At 43.8% G+C, this 26,166-nt stretch overlaps 3 protein-coding genes across 5 annotated transcripts; 1 reads left to right on the top strand and 2 right to left on the bottom strand.

Moving 5' to 3' along the window:
• Positions 1 to 2,360: 2,360 nt before the first annotated feature.
• On the top strand, positions 2,361 to 6,443 carry LOC127779084 (zinc finger CCCH domain-containing protein 53). Of its 2 annotated transcripts, none has more exons than XR_008018621.1 (9): positions 2,361 to 3,670; positions 3,751 to 3,927; positions 4,019 to 4,204; positions 4,288 to 4,382; positions 4,468 to 4,707; positions 4,805 to 4,919; positions 5,073 to 5,320; positions 5,419 to 5,498; positions 5,654 to 6,443. XR_008018621.1 is itself a non-coding variant. In XM_052305775.1 (9 exons), the coding sequence occupies exons 1-8, from the start codon at positions 2,700 to 2,702 to the stop codon at positions 5,450 to 5,452; spliced, it is 2,049 nt and encodes a 682-aa protein (XP_052161735.1). In that variant the 5' UTR covers positions 2,362 to 2,699; the 3' UTR covers positions 5,453 to 5,498; positions 5,654 to 6,443. The 2 variants fall into 2 exon arrangements, 1 of the variants encoding a protein (XP_052161735.1); XM_052305775.1 differs by having other exon boundaries at positions 2,362 to 3,670; positions 5,073 to 5,303.
• A 7,699-nt stretch (positions 6,444 to 14,142) lies between these two features.
• On the bottom strand, positions 14,143 to 15,781 carry LOC127780022 (protein PYRICULARIA ORYZAE RESISTANCE 21-like). Its single transcript, XM_052306982.1, has 3 exons — positions 15,564 to 15,781; positions 15,360 to 15,444; positions 14,143 to 15,231 (listed from the first exon to the last, which is right to left on the bottom strand). Exons 1-3 carry the CDS (start codon positions 15,573 to 15,575, stop codon positions 14,480 to 14,482), a joined length of 849 nt encoding a protein of 282 aa, XP_052162942.1. The 5' UTR covers positions 15,576 to 15,781; the 3' UTR covers positions 14,143 to 14,479.
• Positions 15,782 to 21,185: 5,404 nt separating this feature from the next.
• LOC127780232 (probable galacturonosyltransferase 7) lies at positions 21,186 to 26,127 on the bottom strand. 2 transcript variants are annotated; one of them, XM_052307163.1, is made up of 10 exons: positions 25,782 to 26,127; positions 25,539 to 25,570; positions 25,354 to 25,425; positions 24,856 to 24,952; positions 24,327 to 24,388; positions 23,559 to 23,857; positions 23,075 to 23,278; positions 22,921 to 22,993; positions 22,288 to 22,830; positions 21,186 to 22,085 (listed from the first exon to the last, which is right to left on the bottom strand). In XM_052307163.1, exons 1-10 carry the CDS (start codon positions 25,909 to 25,911, stop codon positions 21,804 to 21,806), a joined length of 1,794 nt encoding a protein of 597 aa, XP_052163123.1. In that variant the 5' UTR covers positions 25,912 to 26,127; the 3' UTR covers positions 21,186 to 21,803. The 2 variants fall into 2 exon arrangements, with proteins under 2 accessions (XP_052163123.1, XP_052163122.1); XM_052307162.1 differs by having other exon boundaries at positions 22,921 to 23,278.
• Between the last annotated feature and the right edge of the window lie 39 nt (positions 26,128 to 26,166).

Below are 26,166 nucleotides of genomic sequence, written 5' to 3'. Positions count from 1 at the left end.
TTAAATCTACATGAGCAACATCCAAAAGATAGGAGTATGCTCATAGGCCTTCATAGCGAAGAGCTAACCTCACACTCATCATTGCTCTTCTCCTCGACCATTGAGGTCAGTGAGCTACGATGTGATAATCACGAATTGAGATCGCATGATTAAGAGATAGGATAATGTCATAACCAGGAGATCGTCGGGAGAATGACGGTGACACGGGCATAAGGCGGCTCTGGTACGACAACAGATTATATCAGTTTTTCTTCATGTAAGCTTACACCATATCTTATGTTCTCGTGGTTTGATACTATGCAATAGTCTTTCTATTTAGATTCATAGTTAAACGAGTAGCTGCTATGTTTCGGGAGCAAGAGAACAATAGTACTGAAGTACTACAGCTCCCATCGAATGGCATATTCAGTCAAAAAAAAAAGCCAAAATTTAAATTTTCAAATTTAATTTTGACATTGATTTTGAGATATTTTTAACGTAGTTTCTTTTTCAGTATTGGCTTTTAAGTCACAGAAACACATATATAAAACTTTTATTTTTATTCTCTAATAAGCTTGGCTTATTACGAAAAAAGACAAACGATGAGGCCCTACATGAATGGATCACAATAGACGCCCTGGCCTTGCTGAAATGGTAATGTCACTGCTGTGGTTGACGTGGCAACGGCGTATCATGCATGTAAAGCCGATTTACTCGAGGGAGGGAAATGGAAATGGAAATGGAGAGTGCCCTGATCACAAAGACAGCAGCGTCGTCCACCCAACAACAAAGAAACAAAACAGGTGGGGCCCCACCCGTGCAGTGGGTCCCTGGGGAAAGTGATGTCGAAATTATCCCCCGTCATTTGTTTATTGGATTTGTGCATGATAGGACGCGCTTCTGTGGCGACGGACCGAAAGCGACCGTGTTTGTTTGACAGGGAAATCAGACGCAGCCATTGCATTTTTTGCAATTCCTCCCCCCTCAACCCACACCACCCCTGCATAATTCCAATTCCAACCGGATCATATGCACTTCCTAATCCCTCATTAGTAGTACTCGCGTGAAGAGTTGAGATGGATTATGCTTTCCTTCTTTTTTTCTTTTGTCTGAAATCTGAATGAACTCTCTCTTCTGATCGCCATCTCGTATCCACTGTAGCAGTTCATTTTTCAGAGAGACACCCATCTACAGTTAAAAAAATGGTGAGACGAGGCCATTCTTACGGGGAAACCCGCAGTTTGAAGGCATAAAAAAAGAGAGGCAAATGGCGTCGCAGCGTGTGAAACAGTATCCCTGGGGACAGAGACGGGGTTTAAGATAATCCAACCTCATGTCGATAAATATGATTTCTCATGGGGAAGTGTGCCATCTTATCGTGAAAGGCCCTCATCTCATCTCGCTGCAGCGGCACTGCGGTTTTTTTGCAGCAGCAGCGGCAGCGCAGTGGGCAGAAAGGACAAAGAGGAACGGGACGGTGGCTGCTGCAGCCTCGAGAAACGCTCCCCTCACCTCGTGTGGGTCCCTCCCGGTCAGCACCCCATAGTACGGCCGTGTCACTCATCACCAAAAAGCTTAAAATCACACATCTGATTTCCCATGTTTAACCGGACGTCGGAAGAAGTTTTCTAACACGAATAAGAAAATAATTTCATAACTCTTCTGAAAACCGTGAGATGAATTTTTTAGCCTAATTAATACATCATTAGCATATGTGAGTAATTGTAGCACTTATGGCTAATTATGGACTAATTAGATTTAAAAGATTTGTCTCACAATTTTCATGTAAACTGTGTAATTACTTTTTATTTTTATCTATATTTAATACATATGTTTTGGAAAAAAAATTGATAACTAAACCAGACTAATTCCCCTATTTTTTTTACCTCATTATTCTCGTATTCCCCTTTTATTACCGTACGGATCCTCCTGCAGTAGACTGGCGCAATTAAATCTCCATCTTCTTGCTCGTACAACGTAAATACTCCTACTACTACTGCCAGTGTACAGTAAGAGGAAGAGAGTGATGGAGCTAGAGGCTGGAGTGCACTGGAGCGGATCGAGCCGAGCTCAGCTGGAGGAGCTGGAGCTGGAGCTCGACATGTATAAAAATGGGGTCCACGGAGATCCAGATCTATCCAACGCTCCACGCACCCATCCTCCTCACATCAGGCAGCAAAAACAAAAGCAAAATTACTTACAGCAAAAACAAAAAATTTCACCAAAAACACCCTGAAAGAAGGCTCAAAATTACAATGCAAAAACATTTTCGCGAAAAACACCCTGGAGAAATTGTGGCATCACCTGTCACTCCCCCGGCCCCAACAAAAGCAAGGGGCAAGCCAAGTAAAGAAAGGAGTAGTATAGATCGATAGGGATGCAGCGCACTAGTACGAGTACTACTTCTACTACATAGCCATAGCTTAGCTTCTTCTTCTAGCTCGGCTGCGAGCGAGCTCTTCTTCCTCTGGGGGAAAATGGAGCTCTTCCTCTGCTCTTCACTGCCTCAGTGGCGCCGCTCCCACTGATCTCTCTCTCGTCTTCTTCTTCTTTGAGCTTGCTTTGCTGCACACTCTAGTGGTGGTAGTAGAACACAGCTCAGCAGCAGCAGCGGAGCAAGAAGCCAAGAAGCCAAGAAGCAACGAGTGTTGTGGTAAAGAAAGCGGAGGAGGAGGAGGAGGAGGAAGAAGCTCGATTGCTTGCTTGCTGTGGAGCTCGCCATGGACGCCTACGAGGCGACCAAGGTGGTGTTCTCGCGGATCCAGGCGCTCGACCCGGACCACGCAGCCAAGATCATGGGCTTCCTCCTCATCCAGGACCATGGCGAGAAGGAGATGATACGCCTCGCCTTCGGCCCCGAGGCGCTGCTCCACACCGTCATGGCCAAGGCCAGGAAGGAGCTCGGCCTCCTCCCGGCGTCCGGGCCCGGGACGCCCACCTCCGTGGCGGCGGCCGCGGCCGCCGCCCACTCGCCCTTCATGCTCTCGCGGCAGAACTCCGGGCGCTGCGGCACCGCGCCCTCGCCGCTCTCGGTGTCCTCCCCCTCCTCGTGGGCGCCTCCCCCGGTGTTTTCGAGGAACAACAGCATCAGCAATGGCGCCGGGGAGGAGATGGTCGGCCTCGGCGACGAGCTCATCAGCCCGGCCAACGGCGGGGGCCCGCCATCGCCCTTCTTCGGCGGCGACCCGCTCATGGACGAGCTCCAGCTGCAGGACCAGCTCGCGTTCCTCAACGAGGGCGGCGTCCCCGCGGGGCACCAGATGCCCATGTTCGACGGCGGCGAGTGCCGGAGCCCCGGCGGAGGCGACGGCGGCCTTTTCTCCTTCAACCTAGGGTGGGCGAACGGTGGCCCCGGACACCGCCGGAGCGCGTCGGTCAGCGAGCTCTGCCTCGGCGGCGCCGACGGCCTCGGCTGGAAGCCGTGCCTCTACTACGCGCGCGGCTACTGCAAGAACGGCAGCGCTTGCCGGTTCGTCCACGGCGGCCTCCCCGACGACGCCGCCGGCAAGATGGACCCCTCCGCCGTGGAGCAGCAGTGCCAGGACTTCCTCATCCGCTCCAAGTCCCAGCGCCTCGCCGCCGCCGCCTTCCCCTACTCGCCCACCGGCTCACTCCCCGGCTCACCATCCGCAGCCACCAAGTGTTTGAGCTTGCTCCTCCAGCAGCAGCAGCAGCAGAACGAGAGCCAGAGGTGCCAACTTTTTCCACCTCCGAGCTCCTCCTGGAGTACCAGTATCCCTTTAACTTAGCTCCGATTCCGTCGATTTGCAGGGCGGCGGCAGCGGCGGCGCTGATGCTAGGCGGGGACGAGGCGCACAAGTTCATGGGGCGGCCGCGGCTGGAGCGCGCCGACTTCGCGAGCATGATGAACCCCGGCTCGCGCCAGATTTACCTCACCTTCCCGGCGGATAGCACCTTCCGCGAGGAGGACGTCTCCAACTACTTCAGGTAGTATACTATAATCCCACCGCCCACCGTCACCGCCATGGCTGCCATGCCATGCCATAGCTTTAATCTGATGATGCCCTCTCAATTGAAGCATCTACGGCCCCGTCCACGACGTTCGCATCCCGTACCAGCAGAAGCGCATGTTCGGCTTCGTCACCTTCGTCTACCCGGAGACGGTGAAGCTGATCCTCGCCAAGGGCAACCCGCACTTCATCTGCGACGCCCGCGTGCTCGTCAAGCCATACAAGGAGAAGGGCAAGGTCCCCGACAAGTACAGGCAAGCCGAGCTTACTTACAGTCCACATTGCCTCTCTAGGTTGATCCCCTATAACCAATTTGTAACTTGCTGTTACTTTGCAGGAAGCAGCACCAGCCGGGCGAGAGGGTGGACTTCTCCAGCTGCACTACTCCAACTGGACTCGATGCCAGAGACCCCTTCGACATGCACCAGCTCGGTGAGCTTTTGCGATCATCTTCTTCATGGTGATTGGGTGAATGATTGTTGCTGAAATCGCATGAGTCTGTTTGTAATGGTGTCAGGTGCGAGAATGCTGCAGCACTCCAACAGCGCGAATGAGATGCTGCTGAGGAGGAAGCTGGAGGAGCAGCAGCAGGCCGCCGAGCTGCAGCAGGCGATCGAGCTCCACAGCCGCCGCCTCATGGGGCTGCAGCTGCTAGACTTCAAGTCACGCGCCGCCGTGGCGCCGACCCCCATTGGCAATCCTTTCAGCGCTTCTCAGACCGCCGCCAACGTGACCGGCGAGTCGCCTCCCGATTCCGGTAGGACCTGGTGTATCCGACCGAACGACGTTTCACCTGTTGCCGCGCCAGATGCAGTGTTGCTAATGTTTACCATGGCGGATTTGCTTGCTTATAGGGGAGCTCGGTAAGGGAAGCGGCTTCCTTCTTGCTCACAACAAGGCGGTCAACGGAGCCGATAAGGAGGAATCCACCGGAGAGTCCTCCAGCCCTAACACAGACAGTGACCAAAGGTGGAATTTTGCGATTAACATATTGTCTCATCGTCATCATTTAATCATTTGTTATTTTCGCCACACTTAGCTTTCGTCCAGCAATGCAGACAAGTAACATTTCACCAAACTGATCTTTTTTCCTCTGCCCATTGTGCTTGCTCTCTTTGGCAGTGTGGAGCATAATCTGCCCGACAGCCCGTTTGCGTCGCCGACCAAGTCCGCGGGATTTGCTCGCGATCCTTTCGCTCCCACTGAGGCGGAGATCTCCGCCACCGCGTCGACTGGTTGTAGCGCCACCTATGTTGGCATCAACAATGGCGCCAGCAATGGCGGCACTAACCATCTCCTACCTTCTGCCTTGGACATGCCCTCACCAAAACCTTATTTCTTCCCCATGTCCAGGTATGCATCATAATAATGTATGGCCCCAAGTGCTATTTTAGTATTGCAAATTAGTACAGTATGCATCTGGGCGCCATGATTTGCTGAGTGCTATCATTCATTCATATGCATGCAGGCTGGCCTCCGATCACGGCGCGATCGGAATGTAAAGTTGTTCTGAATGGAAGTGAGTAATACTACTACTGCCTAATCCTAGTAAGCACCTCAGTCCTCTTGCCTTTCCACAAAGTCTATATCAAGCTCTCAACTCCATGCTTCCTAGTATTGAATCATTTGCTTTTCACCCCCCATTGGAATGATGGTGCCTTACTCTCTTTTCCTCTGTCCTTGCCATCACTTGCCCCTTGCAGGAATACTAGCAGCAAAGAAAAAGAGAATAGTGGAATATAGGAAAAGAGTGGAGAAGTTGCAGCATAGTGTTAGTTTCAGTCACCCCCTTTTTTTTACTTTCCTTTTCTTTTTCATTTTTCAAGAAGATAGCTTTATTAAACCATAAAGAGAAGAAAGAGGATGCCCTGGCCTCCAGAAGAGAAGCAGCAGCAGCATCATCAATCAAGCCACCACCAACCACACTACCAATGTTTTAAAATGCAGTGCCATTCAGATAAAAATTTAGGGCCCCTCCTATTACTACCATATCATATCACCTTAGTTAGTTAATCTTAGTTACTATTACCACCCACCGACCCACCACCATTGATGAATTACCCCCCAAAGCTCTTGATAAGCTACCACCAAAATAGCCACTAGTTTTATAGCATTAGGTGTGATGTTTAGCCACAAGACTAGTACTAGTACCAACCACAAGATACATGTAACACTACTGCCTGATTGCAGCTGTGTGCAAGGCAGTGAGTACAGCAGATATGTAATGGACCCAAGAACAAGTGACAAGTTTGAGTGAGAGAGAGAGAGAGGAAGGCTTAATTAGCTAGTGTAGTGTATGTAAAATCACAAGAAGATGAACAAGTCAGTCAGTGTAGGTGTGATGAAAGGGGAAGGACCACTCACTGCTGATGCTGCACCATTCTGTTGTGCCAATGTGGAGATGTGTCAGCGTTGGTGTTCATGGTCCCCCTGATCAGCAAATGCAGTCCCAATACAAGAAAAAAAAAGGAAGTTTCTTTTTTTCTTTTATAATTTCTTCATGGCCTTCGCCTCATACCATATGTATTTCTCTGAATGAGTTGAATCACTCACCTGTCCCAATTGCGTTGAGATTCACCTTCTCCGGCGACGGTGGCCGCCTCCATGGGGCGGTGCTGGTGCCGGGGAGGGGGTCGGATACGGAGAGGAACGGCGGCGGCGGCGAGGCTTGAGTTGTTCTCGCCGTCGCCGGCGCCAGCGGCGGCGCGGGGGTGGGGACTGACGGCGTTAGGGCTTGGGTATTGTTTACCTTTGGGAGAGTAGAGTATTGGAGATCGTAGGGTAATCCGAGATTTATGCGGCTGGATGTTTAATATTACCACTTTAGATTTGGTATTATTTAAGAACTGATGTTTTTTTTCTTGCTAATTTTCATTTTTAGTACTTTGTCCACTGTAGTTGTCTGTCATAGAAAGAAGAAAGGGAAGATAAAATTTTTAGAAATAGGTTAGCTTTGGTTTTTACCATTATGATGCCGCCTAATTTTCTACTGCTGCCTCCAAGGTGAGTAGGACTACATATATGTTCCCACTCTTTCTAAAAGAAGATTCGGTCGAAAATGGGAATTTTAGGAGAATAAATAAATGGGCATAGTAGCTCTGCTAGTGGTAATAACGCATTATTAAGGATAAAGAAGAGGGAAGGCGTAAAAGTGGCACCTTTGGTGACATGCTTTTGGGGATGCTAGTGCCAACAGCCACCCCCAGCGTCAACATCCAGTAATAAAAAAGAAATGGACGTGAATACGACGGTACAATTAAAATACTCCCAAGAAAAACCCACACAAACAAGTTATCACTCCCTCAATCCCATTTTAACACAGCTATCCCATTTTAACACAGCTATAAGTGTTGGTGTCTAACTTTAATCATCTGTCTTATTTATTTATTTTATAAATCATCCAATGATAATAAAAATACTAATTATTAAAAAAATTAAAATAAGATAAACGATCCAAATTAGATATAGAAACTTATAGGGAAGTTCTACTACTTCTACTCCCATTATTGTGATCTCCTGTAAATAAATTTGTTGCAGCAGCAGTGGTAGGTTTGCTCCCTACAGTCGCAGTGCCAATCATCCTATGAATAAAGCCCAGGTCAAAGTAGTAAAAAAAATTAATCCATTCGCGTTTCACCGCAGCGCCGGTGTGGTAGATCGGGAAAAGGGGGTGGGGGGAAGCAAGCGTGGGTGTGGGGCCCAGGATGTCAGGCCTGGGTGACGCCCACGTGTCCGTGCCGCTGTGTGTGCGTGCATCCGACAAGGACGCTACACTGGGCCGGGCCCATTTGCTGCCGGATTTCCGCGGAGCACATCGTCTCGTCTCATCGCATCGCATCCCATCCCAGATTTGTTGCCGCAGCCAGCTACCCGCCCCCAGCTACTGCACTGTACGTGTACGGTGTACCTGTACACGTAGTAACTTTTTCCCTTTGTCCTCTTTTCAATCAGACGCATGCAATGCATTGCACCTACTCCTACTCGCTGTATAGTAGTATACTACATTAAACACTAGTACTAGTAAAAAGGCCGTAACTTTTGGGCGTGTCCGCTGTTCGGATGCACGTGAATGCTTGCAGAGGGGCGCATCATCGATCCATCTTTCAATTACTAGTGTGGACCAGTCAAACGAGGGCAATTTGCAGGTAATCACCCTGCCTTAGGCTCTGTTTAGATAGCTTCTAGCTGAACAGTTTAGTTTTTGTTTCACATTATGAGAAGTTTTAGAAGTAGAATAAAAAAATGAACTAAAAGTTTTAAATTATCAGAAGCTAACTATCAACCAGCTGCTTTCCAGAATATTAAACTCCCTAAACAGGCCCTAATCAATCAGCAGATTCAGCACAGCAGGAGAGCAGACCGGCTGGATGGTATGTATCCGTGGCTTTGCAGTTTGCAGGAGAAAGGCACAGTGGCCTTTCCTGAATGGCTTAATAGTCAAAGCATCGATGGGCAGCAGACAGGGTTGGCCACGCTTGGGCTGGTTAATTAATACAAGCTTTTCTCTATCAATGCAATATTTTTAATGAAAATATATCCGTCCATTTGCTTGGCAAGTGTGCGTGTGCGTGCCATGTTGTTGTGTGGCACCTCACTGGAGGGTACACTACAGGAGGAGTATTTTGATACCAGTACTAGTGTGTGTATGATACATTGGCACCGTGCTCGAGTCGAGAGAGAGAGAGATTGAGAGAGATGGGGCTTTGCATGTGCTCCCCATGTGCCCACTGCCCTGTGCCCATCTCCGGTTTGTCCCCCTCTCGCTCACCCTGATTCAATACTACTACAAGTATTCCTTCTTTTTTTTTTAAGACATAAGTGTGTACAAGTATTATTGTTTGTCTATGTATAGTACATCTCGCATGCAATGTATACGGATGGATGGATCGATCAAACACCCCTGTTATTAGTTGATTTGTGACCATGCATGCGAGATCTAATCCATGGCGTTGTTATTGGCCACAGCGGCTGCATGCTCATGTGTGGCGACGTACGTACTACTCCTACGTGATGAAGCTGCCGGCATAAATTTTCCGGCGACAGGACAGGCACCAGTACGGAGAGCAACGTAAGATAACTCTGCATACGTGTGTGTATAGATCCACGTCAATTAGTCGCAATACTAACTCCATCCTAAAATATAGCTATTTCTAGCACAGTACTTTATTCATGAAGCTATTTTTCTACCTACCTTCTCCTCTCAACCAATCACAACCATTCTTTTTCACCTACTTTCTCTTTTCAACTAATCACACAACTTCTTCAATCATTCTCACCTACTTTCTTAATATCCGTACCAACCTAAAAAATACTTACATTTTAGGACGGAGGAAGTACATCTCAGTACTATCATTCTATCGAAATGTCTTGGGTGATGAAAAATTACTCCCTCCGTCTCATTTTAAGTGCAACCATAATTTTTCACGCTCAACTTTGATCGTCTGTTCTATTTAATTTTTTTATATAATTAGTGTTTTTATTGTTATAAGATGATAAAACAAGAATAATACCTTACTCATGACATATGTTTTTATTTTTTATTAAATAAGATGAACGGTTAAAGTTAAGTATGAAAAACTATACCTACACTTAAAATAGGATGGAGGTACCTAGCATGCATTTCCAGCAGAATAGACGGATGGACGATGGATGTGCTACGTCCAACGCATAGCTGCGACTACAGCTACAGATGGATGGAGACTATGCCGTCGCTACCATCTCCGATGGCTAGAAAACGAAAGGGATACGGATAATTAATTATTCGAGACGAGGTATCCAATTTTTTCTTGGCTTTCTTATCACCCGAGACTAATCCGATATTTCCCTGCACAAACCAGTGGTTCATTATTCGGATTACATCTACTACTCTATGCTCTTGCACGGCCAATTCGGTCTCTCCCCAATCAGCAGGCTTTCCCATGTCTGTCTGTCTAGCACCAACACCACCAAAGATAAAAATCATCATCTCCACCTGATAAAAGTGTGGAACCTCTCAAAGCAAAAAACACCTGAAACCTCAAGGCCTGTAGCTTGAGGTTTTGATCTAAACAGGCCCTTAGTGCATGCAAAAGCAGCATTTTTTTTCCTCTTTTGTGAATCTTCACCTGATAAAAAGTATAAAAACCAGAGAGAGAGAGAGAGAAGAGAGAGAGGCATATTGGGCTCCTGCTTCTGCGACAAAAACAAGGCCTGACATAAGCCGCCATGGTAGTATTGTACAATCAGATGTGTGGTCTTGATGATGATTAGTATATGATCGAATTGTATTCGTGCATTCCCCCCCCACAGACAATGGCGAATTTTTGTCCCAGTCCAATTCTTCCCATATGACCAAACCAGTTGCATCCCCTTGCACTACTGAAGGATGCATTTTGTGAGATTTCTTAACCTTGAAAGGCAGCATGCAGTTACCAGTACTGTTTTCCAAATTCGAGACAGGCTTTCATCAATGAAGGTGGTAGTACTCCAGCACAGTGATACTACTATATTCGATCGAGGAAAGAAAATCTTGTTTGTTTAGGACATACCAGTTGCAAATCTGTCTGTCCCTGCTTGCTTCTGCCGCTCGCTTCTTGTTTATCACTCCATCTCCCCCCCAACTCGCCCTTGGTACGTGGTTCGCTGCAGGTTTCCGAGGTAAGTAAAAATTAACGAGACGAAACACCATGCAAGCTACTAGCCCCGTGCGCACGGGAGACCGCGCCGTCGTCGTCTTCGTCTCGGCGATCGATCTGTTCGTACGTTCGTTCGTGGTCGTCTGCAGGTTGGTTTCCTTCAGACGCACGGGGACGAGTTTGTTCTCTACTAGTACTACTACTAGTAGACAGTCTACTTATACTAGCAGTAGTATATATCAGCTGTGTATTTTTAGCCGAGTTGGGGTTGGAGTGGTGTGTGTGTGTGTCGGCGTTTCTTGGCGGGCGAGGCGTTGTTTCTTGCTGTGTACGGTTTCCATGTTTGTTTTGAGTATGTTCATCGCTAACGTAACGACTTTAATTGCTAGCTGCTCCTGTTTTTGCAGCAAACCGATGCGATGCGGATGCGAATGCGAATGCGAATACGAGTCGTCTTTAATTCGTTAGTTGATGCGGATCGAGCTGGATTAGTTGTTCACATGCATCCCCATTTATTAGGGCTATCTCCCCTAATATAATCCTCTTTGTTAATTTTGAGGGACAATCACAATCTCTCTGGTCGAAACTAATCCAGCGCGGTGTGTAGGGCTGATGAAATTTGATGCCAGCCCATGAGATTCTCCTTGCGTGTTCAGGCCCATCAACAGGATATGGCCCAATCTAAGCTGGGTTTAATGTTTCCTTCCTCGAGTAACTAGATGAAACGGATGAACTAAGCACAATAAAAGCCCACCATGTGCAAAACTATTAGCATGTGTTTGGTTGGGGGATATGGTGGGATGGGTTAGGTCCATTCCTGTTATTTGGGATGGGTTGGACCCATTTTCTGTTTGGTTGGAGGGATAGAACGGACCCTGTTTTTTGTTTGGTTTGAGGGATATGGTGGGTCAGAATGGTTCTATCCTCTGTTTGGATGGAGGGATAAATGTGGGTTGTTTTGGTGGAGATACCTCCTGGTGAGGTTACCTCACATATGAAATTACTTGGACAAAATCTCCATAAAATCCAGGATAACATGCACAAGTACTAGAAATACAGCTATGTATTAGTTCCCATGATGGTTTTGACGGTTAGCCCACATGTCATCAGCAAGTCCTTGTCTGAACTGAACCATCAATGCATGGTCATTTGCTTGCCCAAATGGCTCTGATGTGGTCTCACTTATCAAATCTAATGGATCTGTAATAAACTGATCAATTCCATCATTTATGACCCAATTATGAATAATGCAACAAGCTACAACAATATCTACTTGAGTTGGATAAGGGAAGAATGGGGTGGCATCATCTAGAATTTTGAACCTCCTCTTTAGTCCCCAAATGCACGTTCAACTGTGACACGAAGGGACGAGTGCCTAAGGTTGAACAACTCCTTCTCATTTTGCACCGGATTATTCCCCCACTCTTTCAAGTGGTACCGGACAGCACGAAATGGAGGGAGGAATCCTGGTTTGGCTCCATATCCAGCATCAACTAGGTAGAATTTTCCTATCATATGATGGACAAGTTGGTCACATTTCTATTGAGATGGAGAAAATGATGAACTAAATTATTCTATTACCTTGGGGGTACAAGAAGGCCATTTTCACGTTCCAATGCATCTCTTAAAACTACAGTATCATGTGCTGTACCCTCCTAACCAACCAAGACATAAGTGAACCGAAGATCAAAATCTACAGCTGCCATTACATTTTGCGTGTCATGAGACTTCCTACCACGAAAATAGGGCTCCATATTCTTCTCAACAGAGGCTCTAATATGTGTGCCATCAATAGCTCCAATACAATCCTATTTTATATTCAACACCATAAAAGATTAGGGCACATTGAGGTTTGTTCAAATATATAATTGAAAATGAGACACAGATTAATCTCACACCTTAAAGTAAGGATCCCACCTAGGGTTCCCGGCAATTTTACTTGGGGTGTCCAATGAGGGAGGCCTAATTAGTTCATCTCGCAGCTCACCAACAGCATGAAACACTTTGTTGAAATAACGACTAACTGTTTCTCCGGACCTATCAAAATTAGTGCGAACTAATCTATTTCTAAGATTGTGCCCTACTGTATTTATAAACATAGCTACTTGTTCCTCAATAGACATGTGGATGGTACCTTCAAGCAAACCACGATTTCTAAAGAGCTTACAAAACCGAAAGAAAGAATCTTTTCTAAGTCTAAGCATGTCGACACATGTGGTATCGTTCCTCCAATTTTTTGTGTTTAGATACTCAATTCTCATCCTATCCCTTTCAACAATTGGGCCATATTTAACACCTTCCCTCCTAGAAACTCTCTTTCTTTTCCTAGAATGAATAATCATGGCCATCATTGACAACAATAGATTGGCAGCAGCAGCAAAAATTAAAATCTTGGTCCTCTTATCCATCTACAACAACAATCAAAGAAAATTAAACACATTGCCATGTCATTCTCAAGCATAAATCATCTCATCATAAACTACTTGCCCAAATTACATACTAATACTTGTTTCCATCAGGAAAATAAGTACTATGTAAAAATTGATGAAACCCCAAATCACATACTAATACTTGTTCCCATCAAGAAAATAACTGCTATATAAAAATTGATGAAACCCTAAATCACATACTAATACTTGTTCCCTTCCTATCAGGGAACTAATACTTGCCCAAATCACATACTAATACTTGCCCAATTCACATACTAATACTTGTTCCTATCATGAAAATAACTACTGTGTAATTGATGAAACAAAAATATTGCAATGTGCTTGAACAGAAGTTGTGGACAGCAAGGGCATTCATGCAAACGGAATCGCACAGATCTAGCATTATAAACAAAATAGCAGATATGGTACATAGCCAGGGTTTCATTACCTTGGCTATGGAGGTGAGGGGGAGCTGACGGGGCGGGAGAGGCGGGAGTTCCGGCCGCGGGACTGGAAGGAGGAGGCGCAGTAGGGCCTGTGGCACGACGCCGGCGCCGCCGCCCTCTCTGTGCCACCGCCCCCTTGCGCGCGAGTTGCCGCCGCGCCCTCTCTCGATTTGGATTTGTTTCGCTTGTGATTGTGAAGGGGAAAAAGGTGGTGAGAAAAGAGATAGGGTTACTCTCGCGTGGTCTCACGTGATGCACGAGAGGAGGTAGGATGGATCGGTCCGCCACATTTTGCCGAGCGAGACCAACCCGCATATGGGCAGAATATTCCTTTTTTGACCCAACCCAGCCCACACAGTCCTTCAACCAAATACCTGTAAAAATGGGACGGCTCTAGCCCAACCCACCAAAACCTTGCAACCAAACACACGCTTAGGGTACTCCCTCCAACTATTTTCATTGTATCACTTAACCCTTAAACTTTTTATTCGTTTTACCAATAAATTGTTAAAAATGCTTCACTTATTTCTTAATAGTATTTGTCTCTTTAATTTTACCTCTCTATACACATCATTTATTTTGGAGTCGAAAATATTTTCATTTGTTTATGGATGTTTGCTTGAACTTGGTGTTTAAATCAGTTTTAAGTACTTCCAACCTATGTAAACAATGTTAAAAAGATCTAAAAGAAAACATTGAAACATAGTATAATACATCTATCATCTTTATCAAATTTCTACGAAAAATACAACTTACATAGGAGGAAGAAAGAGAGAAATACTATTACAGAGTAAAATAAAGTGTAGAACAAACTGAAAAAAATTTACAGGGTTAAATGCTCCAGCAAAAATAGTTTAACTTAGGAGGAAAAAAGAAACTGCCGTGCATGCGAACATGGCAGCTGGAAGAGTTTCTTCGCTGCAGTTGGATGACCGAACAAACCACTAGTAGCTTCAGATCAGATGCAGATGGAAGAAAGAAAGAGAGACAGATCGAGAGAATGTCAACGATGACATTGCGGCGAGGGGAAGATGATCACATCACATGACGGCACATGCGCTCGCTGCCGGGTACTCCTCGTACACGAACTTGCCCTCCTGAACGATCCGGCAACCCTTGCACCCTCTGCACGACGACGGCCCAGGGCAGCACATCGCCTGCATCGGCGCCGCCGCCGGCCACCCGCCGCCGCGGCAGGTGCCGCACCCACCGCAGTACGAGGGGCCTCCGCATGGCCACTTCGGCGCCGGAACGCCGCCCCATGGCGGGAGCTGGTGGTGGTGGTGGCCAGGGACGAACGCTGGCAACGCCGCCGCCGGGGCTTCGCACTGCGGCCACTGCGGGTGGACGACGCCGGCGCCCCAGTGGGTGGGGTCGCTGCACGGCCACGGGTAGCAGATGCCGCACATGTTGGTGAACTGCAGGTTCACCGTCGTCGACGACGGCGCCGGCGTGGCCTTGGTCTCCTCCTTCACCTTTGGCTTCTCCTCCTTCTTCTCTTCCTTCTTGCCTTCCTCCGGTTTCTTCTCGTCGCCCTTCTTCTTCTCCTCCTCGGATTTCTTCTTCTCCTCAGGTTTCTTTTCCTCAGGCTGCTTCTTCTCCTCCTTCTTGGCCTGATCCGGCTTCTTCTCCTCCTTCTTTGCCTCTGCAAGCTTCCCAAATTCAATGTCTTTGATGACCCCGCAGGCCTTGCATCTTAGCTTATGGGCGAGCTCCTCTGGCTTGAAATGGCCCAATATGATCACCCTATTGTTCGAGTTCTCATAAACGATGTTAATGATCTTCTCCTTGTCTGCTTCATGTTCGTTCAATTCAAACCACAGCTTAATCATATACTGTACCACCTTTTTGGCCTTACGCCACAACTTAGTTATGGGATTAAATTTACATAATTCAGCAAGTGCATTGATCCATACATACCTTTGAGTTTGTTAAGGACTTTCTGGATCTTCTTGCAACACTTTTCACACTCGAGATTTGCCTTAATGATCAAACTGGCCATTTGCTATAAAAGCATCCATGCAATACAAAAACAGAGCTTAATTCTGCAAAAACCTTAATGCATATGCAACCTTTGCTTTGCAGCAAAACTGTGGAAGCCAGAAAGGAGGACCAAGGACTCACCTTGTCTGCCATGATGGATCCAACAATATAATCCTAACAAAGTTCAGCAAGTTCGAGTGGAGGCATGTTGCCAAAAAGGAGTGAAATTTATAGGGTTGTTGGTCATTGCAATACTATAATCGACTAGTACTTTACATTGCGGGCAATCGTCGGTGAAGAGGAGTCTACCATGATTGGTCACTTCAACGTGCTGAAAACCTAATCCCTCTTATTCAAGTAGAAGATTCCGAACAACAACCTAGTGCTCCATAATTAGAGAGAAGAGTCTTGGAAGCCCAAGTTACAGAGCATATAATGGTACGTCTGTCAATTTTCGGTTTAGTACTAAAAAAACATGCTAGTTGCAATGGTCCACAAACTGAAGCTGATTAAAATGGGGCGCCAAATCGATATGCTAGGAGTGTAACGACGTTCGAGCTTCTAGTGACAGACTGACAGACAGATGTTCTTGCTAATCGATCACTAGTTAATTAAAGCTGATTAACATGTTAGTAGACATTAGCTAGCTAGCTTGATCAGATTCATCGTCGGTGAATTCTTTAATGGAGAGATTGCTGTTGGAGTTCAAACCATTCTGGAGTCTTGACCCGTACCCTCCTTCCTTTTTCAGCAACATAAAAAAATAAGATAAATTTTGCTATAGGACATCTAAATTTTGTGTAAATTGCTGATAGACATTGTAAAAAAATATGTCACGGCTGAAAGACACTTTAAAAAACTAGTAATTTACTTCAATTCGAAAGATAAATTCTTAAGAAAGAAGAGAATGCCCATATAACAACATGCTTCAAATATAACGCTAGAGTAAAAAATTAAAAATTATGCAACTCCACATTTACCATAATTCCAAGTACATCAGCTCAAAAGCTTTCGATCCTTGACATTATCGTCTTTTAGAAGAAATTCTCTCCAATCGAGTTAAAATTATCCTCCAGTAAATTATTAATTTTTAAGTGTCTTTCAGCAATGACACGTTTTGATATCTACTAACAAATCACATAATTTTTTATTGTCCTGCAGCAAATTTGGTTAAAGAAGAACAGAACCCTGGGAGTTCATTTAAGAGGAAAATAATTAGAAACAAACCACGTTCCAAGTGTGATTGGAATCAGCAATACAATTAGCAACCCAATAAAAGAGGTGAAACGTGATCGATGAACTGTACGTACCTGATGACACTGACTTGCGTTGTAGCTTGATTAGCAACATCAGGCATGCATGCTTGCATGCATATGGTCGTCTAACAATGGTCAAATTAAGCAGGTTAGATGCCCCTAGATAGCTGGCATAAAGTACAATTATAAATGATCCATGTTAGTTCGTCTGATCGATCATCAAACGCTGCACCAACCACCATGCATGCATATGCTGATTAGTAGTAATTATCTAAAAAAATTCTGATTAGTAGTACTTAATATCAATCCAGATGGCCGCCGGCCGGCCGGCCGGAGGAATAGTTAGTTGCGGATGTCTGCCGAGATTGCCGGCGACGATGGCCGATGGGTCCCAATCCGACCGTGCAGTGCTCGGACTCTCACCATGGTTTGTACCATACGTCAGCGCGTGACGTGAGACTTAATTGTTGCCTACTCCCTCCGTCCAAAAAAAAATCAAATCGTGGGTTTCCGTGCCAAATTTTAATTGTCCGTTTTATATGAAAATTTTTTATAATTAGTATTTTTATTGTTGTTAGATGATAAAACATGATTAATACTTTATATATGACTTATCTTTTTAATTTTTTTCATAATTTTTTCAAATAAGATGGACGGTCAAACGTTGGCACGGAAATCTACAGTTTGCATTTTTTTTTGGACGGAGAGAGTATAGACGAGACACGTCCTCATGCATCTGTGGTTACAGTACCTGAGTCAACTGGAGTCAACTCAAAACCGTGGGCTTCGATCTGCTTGGTGTTTTCGCTGGCATACAAATCGACAATCAAATCCATCCACTGCTCCATGTGGGACACGTTACCGCATACGTTGTCACAAGAGATTTCACGTCCCAAAATCACATCACCGGTGCACGAATTTGGTACTGGATAGTAGTGGTTTATATACTCAAACTTGTGCTCACGCAGCCTTTCATTTTTTTTTAATAATGAAACTTGTGCTCATGCAGCCTTTCATTTTTTTAAATAATGAAAATAAATTACATCTTGGGTCTCCGTCCATGGACACACAGCACACTTTGTCCTCACTCGTACGCACTACCCATCCCTAAATTGCTCTAGGCCAAATACGCTTAACATCGGAGTTCTTTAGAGAGCGGCTTCCGGAAAAAAATTACAACTTGTTAATATGAGTATTCTATTAATCCTATTAAGCTCAAGGACGGGATGTCACAATAGGACATGAAAAAAAATGTTGAACTACCATAAAAAATGCTACATATACTCTTTTAATAAGTAAATAAATATTTTTATGTCATTATGTAAGAATAAATTTTGCCATGAATAATGCCTTGTATAATAAAATCATGAATATAATAGTCTTATATAACAAAATTATACACTTCCAACAATATAGCTAGTCTACAATTTTCAAATTTCCTTCATATGTAAGGGCAAAATGATCATTTTCATAGGGATTAAACATTCAACTAATGGGATGGATATGAAAGGGATCAAAACCAAAATTTAGAGGTATACAAGGGAGTGGACAAAACTCGGGGGTGTAGAAGAGATTGGCTAAACTTTCAGAGGTATAGAAGAAATTTTCTCTAAAAGAAATTAAAAGAAGGCCTTTCATGAACCATACCCTCCTCCTTGCACGTAAAACGGAGCACGTATTATTGTATGATTAATTAAGTATTAGCTATTTCTTTTTTCAAAAATGGGTTATTTTGAATTTTTTTAAGCAACTTTCATATAGAAACTTTTTGCAAAAACGCACCGTTTAGCAGTTTGAAAAACGTGCGCGCGAAAAACAAGAGAGGGATTGGGAACTTGAAGGTAAGAACACAGCCTAATGTGGTGTTTAGGAAGGAGTAACTAAACATAAGTTCTTATGGGAGGAAGCTGCATGGGTAGCTATTCGATCGGCTATTCCTTCATGTGCAAGCGATGTCAAATTGTCAATCACTGGAATACATATCTCAATCCAACTGCACCCGATCAGCTCAACATGCGCCCAATCAACCACTCAACAGGCATGCTGATTACTGAGTTTTGTCCGTTGTGATGATAGCTAGTGTACATACAGTGCATGCAAACACTGGTACGATAATATGTCACTCTAAAACACAGTAGCGGTGTCTCAATTGGATTAAGGCCCATCAACCACCAACCTAGCTACACCGCGAGACCCATTTGTGTGATATACTGCGATGAGCCAATGAAGTACTACTACTTACTATACAAAAGCCAGTTAGATGAAGTTTTATTGCGAGAATAAGTTAACAAAACCGCAAATTTCTGCCGCTGAAAATCGATTAGAACATGCATATCATCATTTCCACTGTACTCGTGTATGGTAAACTGCAAATTACTGCTCAAAAGAGGGAACTTGTGTATGGTACTTCAGTGGTATATTTTCAGACATACAAACATCAATATATATCCTACAGTATATACTACCGGGGAGTTATTCAAAACCTTCAATTCTATGCATGGAGAATTCAGATGTGCTAGCAAATATAGTTTAGGGTAAATGGGCAAGGTTAGGCTGATAGTTTAGAGGCAGCTCATATGTCTAACTTCAGGCTATGTATATTCAGTGGTTCACATTGATCACAATCCTATGCTGCCTAATATTATCCAATAGCAAGGCCGCATGAGCTAGCTGGAAAGCATAAACAGAGCGCATTGCATCAAATTGCCTCACCGTCACAGCTTGCTCCAATGCGCGGTTGGTTCTCTTAACCACCTCTGGACATTTTCTGACAGAAAAAACTAATCCTCTCTAGTAGTATGTGACATGACAACGAACAGGGACCATTTTAGCACTAAGATGGGAAGTGGCCGATAGCACATTTAGCAATTTTCAGGCTCATATATCAACTGCAACTGAAGAACATAGCTTCCTTAAAAAAACCAAATATGCGATTGATGATAAATCAGAGTGGTGTGCTAATAAAATTTTAATTGATGAAGTCTGAAACTCTGAATCGACACCGCGATCTGCCGTCCAGTTTCAGATCTCAGGAGTGACAAATTAGCTCCTTTTCGGTTGTTCGCATGCTATAGTTTACTGTTGAACAAACCTAACTAATATGTAGAATGCAAGGTTTGTGAAAGTTCATGTAGCCTAGTGGTTGCAGTGATCTGAATAGCACTCTAAGGTCCTGAGTTCAAATCTTCATAGGAGCGAATTTCAGATTGGGTTATTTGAGGGCTAGTTTCCTATTCGATAGGCTAAGTTCCTATTAAAAAAAGCTGCATATATCCGATTGAATATAGAGGCCGGGTAAAAAATACCCTTCTCTAAAAAAAAAAAATAGAATGCAAGGTTTTGGAGCTTGACACGGTGATGGATTCTAATAACTCATTTAGATAACATGCAATAAATGGATGAACGTCTACTCGAGCTATTAAAACAGTTCCCGCTTGACACCCTTGCCTCTATTCCGGAACTACACAGCAGCATACCTGGGTGACCGCCCGCGTCTCACGGCGGGGATCACCGGCTTCTCAAAATGCGAGTTTTTTTTTTACATTTTAAAATGCGAGTTGAAAAGAGTGAGAGGGGTCTTGTGCACTGTCTGAAGCGGCGTCGGCCGGCGGCCGTGGGCGAGTACTCGAGGCGAGAAAAATAAGGGCCGGTTTGGTTTGAGACTTTAATTAGGCTTGTCAATATTTAACAATTTAAATAGTGTTTAATGTCTATTTGGTTTGAAAATAGGCTATTTCAATAGTGAACTTAGGCTATTTTGGATTCAATCCAAACACAACTTTACCTTACCAAAATTAGTCATACAAAAACTTGCTAAAATTTAGCATTGACAAAATTTGGTAAGACCTGTTTAGCCCACAAACCAAACCAACACAGGCTTGGCTTCGGAGTACGCGTCGGACTAGTGTACGGCCCAGACCAACTAAAAGCCCAACATACTTGCCAGTTGCATGCTACATACGGATTACGGTCCATTTAATGTTCGGGCTTACTATCTTTGGTGCTAAGCGGCCCATATGAAGCAGATAACCGGATCGCTAAGAGAAGTGGCGAACCGTTTTTTCACAATTAAAACCACTCTCCTATTTTCACAATATTGAACATGTTGGAGGAGAGTAAGAACGAACGAGGCTGGAAGCTCAGATTACATCTAGATCATACTTTGTTCTGAAATGTTTAAGACCAAAAATATAAAGAGGACATGAAAGTCTTGATATCTCAGATACGTAGACCTTATGGAAAATCAATCTCAAGCTTAAGTTCAATGATTGTAGCTGCATTTCTCCCCCATGATAATACTCTCACTGTCCCAAAATATAAGAGATTTTAAATATATGTGAAATATCCTAATACTAAAAATCTGGACAAAGTCTATTCATATTCGTAGTATTAAGATATGTCTCATCCATCTAAAATCTCTTATATTTTAGGACGGACGGAGTACAATTTATAATATTCATATCCAAATTTCAATTATAATGAATGAATCACCAAGTGAGGAAGAACAAGTCGAAATGTACAGTAGAGGTTAATCACAGAGCTGTCGAAAGCTTCCAATAGCAGACTTTCCGTGTGAAGAATTCGATAAATAATCCATGTACAACAACTAAGAACCAAAAAACAATGACTATCAGGATTACATATATTTACCCTTATTGGCAGAAGAGGAAGGGAAAAACCGTCATGAATCGATGGGGCGTGAAACACAGCCATGAGCCCGAAGCTCGTTGAATACCCTATCTAATAATCTGGACAGTGCCTTCTTCCAAGAGAACGAGTATCTGGACAATGAGGCTGACACCCACCTTTACTTGAAGACTCATTCATATCATCAATACCTGCAAAGCATGTAGTCCCCATATTTGAGACTAATCCCATCGCAAAAAAAATAGTTAATCAATCCTGTCAATTAATGAATAGAACATGCTTTGTCCACTCTTCTGCCGACATTTATGACCAACGATAGCAACCCTTCTCCTGTTCCACAGCTGTATTTGTAGTCGTAGTGCACAATAAAAGCTTTTGGGAGCTATAGCATCCAGTCAGTACGCCACATAAGGGTGAGACTCGTTGATGCACACGGCTATCGGTTGGTCTGATTCCCAGGTTCAATTGTGTCAGTTTGTCAGGGAATTATGTTGCACTCATCCATGAATTTATCGTCTCGAGTTAGGAACCTCTTCCAGTATCTCCTGTAGCTTGGTATACCTAATTCAAGCCAAGGTTTCATATTGCCATTGTAGTGCAATGCTGCAGAACTCCGTGCAACGTCTTCATCAATTGCATAATCATATCCAAGTCCAGATAGAATCAACCTCTCATCAAGGGGATAAATGAGGTGTTGGAAAGATAACAAACTTAGAGGAAAGGCTGCTGCTCGCAGAGATGTCTCATCCTTCGTCAAGAACTGCAACACAACAGAGTCAGATTAATACGTGCAATATAATAGTAACCATGAGGTGCATAAAAAACAGTGGGACAAATAATTTTCAGACTGAGACTGGAAAAACACAAGTAGCACTACATTATCTTTCCAGATCACCCTTTGTTGTGCCCTTTTCTTATCATATGCTATCGCAAGAAAATAAATAGACCAGAACTATACCAACCTTTTTCAGAAGCAGCAGGTAGTTCTCTGTAACTTTGTGCTTCCTCCATTTATCCAAATTTATAACATTTATTCCAGACATCCATGCACATGACTTGGTATCAACTGTTGTACTACCCAAGAGATTTCTCACTTGACCCAGTCTTAAACCACAAAATTCGATAGCACCATTTACCTTGTCCCCCATATCAAGAGACCACAAGAAAGAAAGATCACGTTGAACAACCACATCATCATCCAACACAACCACCTTATTTAGATCCTTAAATATTTCTGGAATGAAGAAATGTGAGTGACTAAATAATGATAGGTATTCCATTCTTGTCTTCCCAGCAGGTTGCTCAGTACTCCTAACAAGAACACGGAACTCCTCGGACAGATACAGGTGCCGCACATTAAACTTTGTTAACTTCTCCTTGATAATATCCTCATAGTTCACGACATGGACAGCTGCCTCTCTGTATGACTTTTTGTCAAACCAGTATTTCATGGCATAGAAATTTTGAGCATCAGTTAAGATATGAAAAATGATTTTTTTTGGGTCCTGCGAAAAGACAAACATGAATATAAGCAACACCCACCTCGAATATAATGCAAAAACTAAACACTGTAAAGAATAAAACCATCCACATACCTTTGAACTGTTCACTGTTGAGTTGATAACAACCGAAGCAGCAAGGATGTTCTTAGATAGTATGACATAGTGCCTACCATGTGCAGCACTAAATTTGTGAGCAGAAGAATCATTTGAACCCAGTGAAGAGGATGTGAAATACTCTAATGTCAACCTCATAGATAGACAGTGATGACTCTTAGGCAACGTCTGAGCACCAAGGTTGTAGAGGAATGCACTCTGCTTCATATGAAAGTGAGCTTCATCCTCAGTCATGTCAAGTATCTGACGAAGTTTCCTGTCAACATTGCGACAATCTACAGTGCAAGATTTTGCTCTAGCTATTGTTTGCTCCATCTGCTCCATCTTCTTGTTGATACTGAAATCAATTGATAAATATCATTAAAATTATGAAAGTAGACTTATATATTGATGATGGGAAAATTATTCATCGGTTGATTCTATACTATTTTCAGATGAATGCACATTTTTCTCAAAAAAAAAAACTATTTCCCCTTAAGAGATAAAGAGTTTAAATGGCATTGTAATTTGCAAGATATCCAGATCCAGTTTCAGTAACATATAACTGCAACTTTAAGATGACAATGAAATGAACTGTGAAAGACCAGAAGAGTAAGCACCAGAATTTTAATTCTTACAAGGACGGTAGATCAGCATCAACAGTCGATACACTAAGAACCCTCTCATGGTCTTGTATGTTTTGCTTCATTAGCACAGTAAGTTCCTCCTGTCCTTCAAGCTTCGCAATGCTTGGATAATATGAGCGTGCCACAAATAGTTGGTCTTTTAGCCTTTTCACAATGGAGTCCTTCATGACTACTTTGTGTTCTCTGGACCAGAGACAGTAGCTACCAAATTCAAGTTGACAAGCCTTCTCATTTTCCACTTCATCTGTGTTTGTGCCTTTGTCTAGTCTCTTTCTAACTTTGCTAACCTCCTGAAAGCAATGCATGCTCGTTAGTACCTCTTGTTGAAAAAAAAATTCTCAGGAAGAAAAATAGAGCGCTCTATGAGAATGAAGCTATCCTCGAGAGATACTAGGATGCAGTATATTTAGCATTGTCCTAAAATTTTGTCCTTGAAAGATACTGGGACACAGTATATTTTCAGCATTGTCCTAAAATATTGTCCTTCAAACATACAGGGACACAGTATTTTTCAGCATCATATTATTAGAATAATGGCATGTTATTACATCAGTACGACTAAAAGGAAAGGTATTTTTTGGCGTTATTGCATACTATCTACAAATATGTGTTTGACCTGAAAATATAGCATTTGATAACTTCTAGCATCATAATACTTACTACTACTGTTACTGCAGGACCTTAGAATTCCATTTTAATGACTGAACGTGTCACAAAAGTAGCAAAATAAAGTACAAATTCGAATGCTAGAAAGCATACTCTTGTGCCTTGAGTTGACTCCTTCACAGCCTCTGATGGGTCAACTTTTGGTGAGGGAAGAACTGTGTATAGATATGAAAAAGAATACTATAAATATCATACAGAATAAAAGACCAATCAGGAATAACTGGAATACAGCATATAGACTTCTTAAACAAAGAGCAGCAGTGAACATATTGTTAGTATCACAATGACAACATTGTTTCTAAACAACATTTGCATCTAGTATGTAAAGTAAAGTATTGGGAAATGGTGAGAAGCAAGAGCGTGGGACTGAAGAAAACTTGAGTTCACATATAATATTTAGGATGAAGGACCATGCAGTTGAAATTATGTCCATATATAAATATATAATCTTCATGTTACTATCACTGTTCTTTGTGTAACCCGAAATGCTAGATTTCCTGTTAAGTTTACCAGATTACTTCGTATAGCCTATAAATCTATAATTCATGAATGACATGCTAGCATTGGCAACATTTTAGTCACATCTAAAAACCTTAGCTGCAGAAAATGAACTGAAGAGTACCTTTTGGTTTAGTGCTAATACGGGAGGTGTGTCGATCAGTTTGCTTATGCTTCTGCAGCCCTCCGCTGTTAACTTTGGGCGTCTTCTTTGGTGCATCCTGAAGGGGGGAAAAAGAATGTGTTAGTGTTGCAGATGCAACCACACAACATTGGCAATTCACCAACTGCTACAAATACTAATTCTAATTTTTCATACATTTTTGCAAACTATTTTTTCATAATTCATGAAAAAAATGTTTAAGTATTTCCCTTGAGAGGCAATAACCAACAAGGATACAGTGTTGTCCTCGGAAAGCTAACACGCTAGACTTAAAATTCACCTCTAAGTTGCAGGTAGCAAGGATTAGACAAGTATCAGTCGTCCTGGCCACTCATTTATTACATCATAGGAGTAGATAATGCGAGCACCTTACGATGCATTGGCACCAATTGAGGTTTCAGAAGCAAACAACATTTACAAAGCAGTCACCATCATCGAACAGGATTTGCAAATGCGAACCTGATTCAGTCCATTGACAGTACCGTCACCATCCGCCTTCTCCACGTGATGGAACTCAGGCAAAACAACCTCCTAAAAGCCAACGCGAAATGCAATAATTTAGCGCGCGACGCAGCCTTGTAACACATCGAAATCAGAAGTAGGTGCAGGAGAAGGAGAATGGGGGGGTTAACAGTTGCGGGTACCTGTCGGCGCCGCTCATCCGTCGTGACGTACCCTGCATCACATTCACAGTCACAGACAAACCAAATCAAACAAAATTATCCGGCGGCAGTTCGAAATTACAGAACCACAGAGCAATCGAACAACAAGTCGATGCCCAGATCCAGCGGAAGCGGCACTGATCCGAGCACGAGGGGGCACTGCATTCCCCTCCCCCAAAACCCTCCCCACTAAAATGGTTCCAGAAAGGCGAGAGGGTTACGAACCGGATTGAGAGCGGTCGAAGAGGAAGGCGAGGGGAACGAGCAGCGAGCAGAGGAAGAGCGCCAGCACGGCCACGCGTGGCCCCCTCCGCCTCTTCGCCGGCGGCGGCGGCGGCAGCAGCGTCGCCTTCATCGCCACCTCGCCCCACTACTGACACTGCTCATGGCGAACCGAATGCTTGGGGGAATCGAAGCGGTTGCGGTGCTCGGCCACACTCCGCTTGGATTTGAACTGAACAACAACAACTCACAATTCACAACTGATCGATGGATGGATGGATCGATGGGTGGGTGGGTGTAGTGCGAGTGCGAGTGCGAGTGCGAAAGGGGAGTGGAGAAAGATGGGGAAGAAAGAAAGAAAGAAAAAGAAAAAGAGAGAGAGAAAGCC

The sequence above is a fragment of the Oryza glaberrima genome, chromosome 7, assembly GCF_000147395.1.
Source record: "Oryza glaberrima chromosome 7, OglaRS2, whole genome shotgun sequence".
In the NCBI taxonomy this organism is placed as follows: Eukaryota; Viridiplantae; Streptophyta; class Magnoliopsida; order Poales; family Poaceae; genus Oryza; species Oryza glaberrima.
The sequence above is the reverse complement of the archived record's forward strand: the minus strand, read 5'-3'. Positions and strand labels throughout refer to the sequence as shown.